This window comes from Octopus bimaculoides, chromosome 1 (genome assembly GCF_046866305.1).
Source record: "Octopus bimaculoides isolate indiv1 chromosome 1, ASM4686630v1, whole genome shotgun sequence".
Taxonomy (NCBI): domain Eukaryota; kingdom Metazoa; phylum Mollusca; class Cephalopoda; order Octopoda; family Octopodidae; genus Octopus; species Octopus bimaculoides.
Genome location: NC_142928.1, coordinates 18,628,360 through 18,634,359, shown reverse-complemented (window position 1 = coordinate 18,634,359; position 6,000 = coordinate 18,628,360). Strand labels below are relative to the sequence as shown.

The following is a 6,000-nucleotide window of genomic DNA, read 5'->3' as shown; positions in this document are numbered from 1 at the left end:
TTTGGGGAATGTTCCTCTATTGAATGTGGGGGGAACAATTTCAACCATAAACCTATGATAAAAAGGAACACTCAGTTATAGAAATAAATAAATAAATAAATAAATGGATAAATAAATAAATGAATAAATAAATGGATAAATAGATAAATGAATGGATAGATAAATAAATGAATGAATAAATAAATAAAATTGTGGGAAGAAATTTTATCGAAATTTCTGTAAAGCTGATTGATTCCAAAGTTCTTGAAATGTGCTCAGAATCATTCCTTGTTGATTCCTTAATCTACCATCATTGCCATTGCTGCCACCATTATAACCATCATCACCGCCACCACTACTACTACCCTGTCACCCTCATCATCATTATCATCGTCAACACTGCCAACAACAACAACACTGTCATCACTATCGTCATCGTTATCCTTGACCTCATCATCATCATCATCACCATCACTATCTTCAATGTCATTATCATTCCTATCACAGTTCCCAGCATCATCATCATCAGCGTCATCGTCGTCATCCCAATAACCATCAATACCACCACTTCCACCACCACCATCATCATCATCAGGGACATCATCATCATCATCATCATCATCAGCAGCAGCAGCAGCAGCAGCAGCAGTAGTACATTCTCCCTGCCATAATCCCAGTGCCATAACAAATATCATTTATTGATTTACAACAAACATGTTAGAGTTATTGATTCTATAAAGATGAAGGTTTGTTTCCATGGTGACATAAAAATAAGAACCGTACAAAAAAAATACCCCCAAAAAAAACTAGATTCTTAATTTACTTTTTCTTTAAAAACAGAAGAATTCAAAAAAAAAAAAAAAAAAGATTGTAAAAATAAACTCTTCAAAATATTTGCTCTTGTCTAAAAGACGTACCTTTTTCTTGAGTTCATCTTTTATAAACAATTCGTGATCCTCTTGTGTAATACTAAATGTCTGAAAGTAGAATAAAATGCTAAATATTAGTGGAATAGTCAAACTAGAAGGGGTTGATGACCCCTCTACCAGACAATTGTGAGCTCCACATTAGAATGCTCTCTCTCTTTACTCTTTTACTTGTTTCAGTCATTTGACTGCAGCCATGCTGGAGCACCACCTTTTAGTCGAAGAAATCGACCCCCAAGACTTATTCTTTGTAAGCCTAGTACTTATTCTATTGGTCTCTTCTGCCGAACCGCTAAGTTACAGGGACGTAAACACATCAGCATCGGTTGTCAAGCGACGTTTGAGGACAAACACAGACGCACAAACATATACACACACATACATACATATATATATATATATATATATATATATATATATATATATATATATATATGTATATATATATATATATATATATATATATATATATATATATATACGATGGGCTTCTTTCAGTTTCCATCTGCCAAATCCACTCACAAGGCTTTGGTCAGTCTGAAGCTATAGTAGAAGACACTTGCCTAAGGTGCCACGCAGTGGGACTGAACCCAGAATCATGTGGTTATTGTGTTCCGTAAACTCAAATTCACAGCTTCGCACACGTGCGCGTGCATGTGTGTGACAGACTCCTACACAGTTTCTGTCTACCAAATTCACTCACAAGGTTTTGGTCAGCCCAAGGCTATTATAGAATACACTTACCCAAAGTGTCACACAGTGGGACTGAACTCAAAATCACATGTTTTCAAAGAAATCTTCTTAACGATACAGCCATGTCTGTCCTATCTATATTTTAGGGGTTCAGTTCTCATATATCTAAAACATGTTTGTCAGGCTTCCATGCCAGTGGCACATAAATAGCACCATTTGAGTGTGGTCGTTACCAGCGTCGTCTTACTGGCACTTGTGCCGGTGGCACGTGAAAAAACATTTGAGCGACGTCATTGCCAGTGCCACTGGACTGGCTCCTGTGCAGGTGACACATAAACTATACCATTTTGAGCATGGCCGTTGCCAGTACCGCCTGACTGGCCTTCGTGCCAGTGGCACGTAAAAGCACTTACTACACTCTCAGAGTGGTTGGCATTAGGAAGAGCATCCAGCTGTAGAAACTCTGCCAAATCAGATTGGAGCCTGGTGCAGCCATCTGGTTCGCCAGTCCTCAGTCAAATCGTCCAACCCATGCTAGTATGGAAGGCGGACGTTAAACGATGATGAGGAGGAGGAGGAGGATGATGATGATGATGTTTGTATGCTATATATCATCATATAGTGGGCAGTGCTCACTCCAGACAGTTACATGACAAACCTACTCTATATTCCACACACTGTAATCCTATTTCAATTTCAAGAGGCAAGCATAGCAGAAAGAAACAACTGCATGCATGACATCAGTTAAGGATACTATCACATGATGCCAGGCTGCATTCCTAGCTAAATGCATTGTATTTTGTTGCTGGACCTCTCTCGAAACATAAATAGACATCTTGGTGCCAAATTGAACCCAGCTGCTGAGAGAACACTAAAAAGGATGTCATCAAAATTTAGAGGCTCAGATATAGCTGTCAGGTAAGAAGCTTGCTTCCCAACAACATGGTTCTCAGTTCAGTCCCACAGCATGACAAGTGTTTTCTATTATAGCTTCAGGTCAACCAAAGCCTTGTGAGTGGATTTGGCCAATGGAAACTGAAAGAAACCTGACATATATATTTGTGTATGTGTTCTTTGTGTCTGTCTTTGTCTCCCACCACCACTTGACAACCAGTATTGGTGTGTTTACATCCCTATAACTTAGCAGTTTGGCAAAATAGACCAATAGAATAAGTAGTGGGGTTGATCCATTTGACTAAAAAAATTCTTCAAAGCAGTGCCCCAGCATGGCCACAGTCAAATGACTGAAACAAGTAAAAGACAAAAAAAATTTAAATAAAAGAAAAATGATACCCCTTTTGGTATTGAACAAATGTGGCTTTGTATATTCTTCTTAAAACTCATTATTTGCAACTCACATTGTGATTAGTCGTATAGAACTTATATTTCTTTTTAAGCATACACTTGCAATCCTTTGTAATATGATAAACCTTTTACGGTTTTATGATGCCATAGAACTCTTTCAGAGAAAAAAAAGAAGCTTATCTTTGACTATTCTTTAATACTACTGTCTTACAATTTAGAAAGAAAGCCATCATTTCATTTACCTTTCATTTGTAACACATAAAACTTTCTGCAGTGAACTATAAGTTAACATGCCTTTTCTCCAAAATGAAAAGATTTTGTAATATGTTTCTTTTTTTCAGCTCATTCCCTTGTGTGCAATTTTAATTAGTCATTATGTATGTACAATGTTTCATTGACTCCCAAATTGAAGTTTGCTTGAAACTAACCCACATTATAATGATGTTCTTATAAAAATTAAATAGTTATTTCATTGGAAAGAGTCAAATAGTTATTTCTCTTTTACTTTACATTGTATTTGACAATATTTATTCAGATTGTGACTCAACCCAAAAGCTTCCTGTTTAAATACACTTCTGAGGTCAGTCGTAATCTCATTTCATGTCTTTTACACAATAGATTCCTTAAACCTTCTCAATCTTAATTCCTTAAACTATTAACTTTTGGTCCCTTCAAGAAAATGCTATTATATATAATTCAAAATCAATTTTAAGATGGCAATGAATAGTTTAAGGGAAATTTGGTTGCTATTTCCAGTAATATCAACAACAATGTACAGCAGTGATTCACAAGAGATCAAATAAAAAGATTATTGGCACTCTATATATGGAAATTTAAAAATTACAATTACACTTCACATAAACTGTCAAAACTTATTAGTGCACTTGGCACAGAAAGTTAAGAATTACTTGTGTACTTTTCACAGTTTAAAATTACATAATTTAAAATTACTGGCACACTTCACATACAAAGTTAAAACTTTCTGCCACACTTTGTATAGAAAATTAAAAATTGCTGGCATTCTCTGTATCGAAAGTTGAAAATTACAGACACGCTTAGCAATGAAAGTTAAAATTTATGCTTATATTCTGCATAGATAGTTAAAAATTAATGGCACATTCTGCATAGTTAAGAATTGCTGGAGCACTTTCCATCAAAAAGATTTTAAATACCATTTTAGCGAGGTTGTTGCCAGTGCCACTGGACTGGCTCCTGTGCAAGTGGCACGTAAAAACACTATTTTGAGCGTGGCCGTTGCCAGTACCGCCTGACTGGCCCTTGTGCCAGTGGCACGTAAAAGCACCCACTACACTCTCGGAGTGGTTGGCATTAGGAAGGGCATCCAGCTGTAGAAACTCTGCCAGATCAGATTGGAGCCTGGTTGCAGCCATCTGGCTCACCAGTTCCCAGTCAAACCGTCCAACCCATGCCAGCATGGAAAGCGGACGTTAAACGATGATGATAATGTCATACTTTGCATAAAAGGTTTTAAATGTATAGAATGTTAAATATATAGGTGCAGGAGTGGCTGTGTGGTAAGTAGCTTGCTTACCAGCCACATGGTTCTGGGTTCAGTCCCACTGCATGGCACCTTGGGCAAGTGTCTTCTACTATAGTCCCGGACCGACGAAAGCCTTGTGAGTGGATTTGGTAGACAGAAACTGAAAGAAGCCAGTCGTATATATGTATATATATGTATATATATGTGTGTGTGTGTGTGTGCGTGTGTGTGTGTGTGCGTGTGTGTGTGCGTGTGTGTGCGTGTGTGTGTGTGTGTGTGTGTGTGTGTGTGTGTGTGTCTGTGTTTGTCCCCCTAGCATTGCTTGACAGCCGATGCTGGTGTGTTTAATGTTCCCGTCACTTAGCGGTTCGGCAAAAGAGACCGATGGAATAAGTACTAGGCTTACAAAGAATAAGTCCTGGGGTCGATTTGCTCGACAAAAGGCAGTGCTCCAGCATGGCTGCAGTCAAATGACTGAAACAAGTAAAAGTGGAAAGAGTAAAGAGAGTATTACTATCACCTTGCATAAAACTTTAAAAATCACTGTCACCCTTTCCACCGAAAGTTAAGAATTACTGCCACATGGTGCATAGAAAGTATTACTGCCACACTGTGTATAAAAAGTGTAAGCGCAATGGCCCAGTGGTTAGGGCAGCGGACTCGTGGTCATAGGATCGCGGTTTCGATTCCCAGACTAGGCGTTGTGAGTGTTTATTGAGCGAAAACACCTAAAGCTCCACGAGGCTCCGGCAGGGGATGGTGGCGAACCCTGCTGTACTCTTTCACCACAACTTTCTCTCACTCTTACTTCCTGTTTCTGTTGTGCCTGTAATTCAAAGGGTCAGCCTTGTCACACTGTGTCACGCTGAATATCCCCAAGAACTACGTTAAGGGTACACGTGTCTGTGGAGTGCTCAGCCACTTGCACGTTAATTTCACGAGCAGGCTGTTCCGTTGATCGGATCAACTGGAACCCTCGACGTCGTAAGCGACGGAGTGCCAACAACATGTATAAAGAGTTAAAAATTCTGGCACTCTTTGTGCAAGAAGTTAAAAAAAGAGAGAAAGACTTATTTCAAATTTTACAGTCTAGAAGAAAATAGGAAATTGTCATTTATCTCAATTTGCTAATATTTGTTTATTACAAAATAATGAATAAAATATGTCTCAAGCTGCTCAAACATTAAAACGACATTTCTGAAGTCTTGAATTTATATTTTTTTTTAATTTGTGACACCCTTTCATACCTCTTCGATATTGGTGCAATGTGTTTGTGTGTCTCACGGTGCACTGATTAAGAGGCACCGATCTAGAGGCTCCTTTGTCAGCTTCAACTCTTCAAATATCTGATGATGGCAATGATGATGATGATGATGTCTGTGTTTGTCCCCCCATCATCACTTGGCAACCAATGTTGGTGCGTTTACGGCCCCCGTAACTTAGCAGTTCAGCAAAGAGACCGATAGGATAAATACTAGGCTTACAAAGAATAGGTCCTAGGGTCGATTTGTTCGACTAAAGGCAGTGCTCCAGCATGGCCACAGTCAAATGACTGAAACAAATAAAAGAAAAAGAAAATAAGCATTTCATTTACGA

The 6,000-nt window shown here is 38.4% G+C and overlaps 1 protein-coding gene across 4 annotated transcripts in view; it reads right to left on the bottom strand.

The window, feature by feature from the left end:
- The window catches only part of LOC106867686 (protein unc-13 homolog D), a 467,325-nt gene that overhangs the window by 338,401 nt on the left and 122,924 nt on the right, over window positions 1–6,000 (bottom strand). For all 4 annotated transcript variants that reach the window (XM_089348935.1, XM_089348927.1, XM_089348922.1 and 1 more), the window contains one exon: window positions 897–956. In XM_089348935.1, the coding sequence (XP_089205061.1) occupies window positions 897–956 (60 nt within the window). The remainder of the gene's footprint in view (window positions 1–896; window positions 957–6,000) is intronic.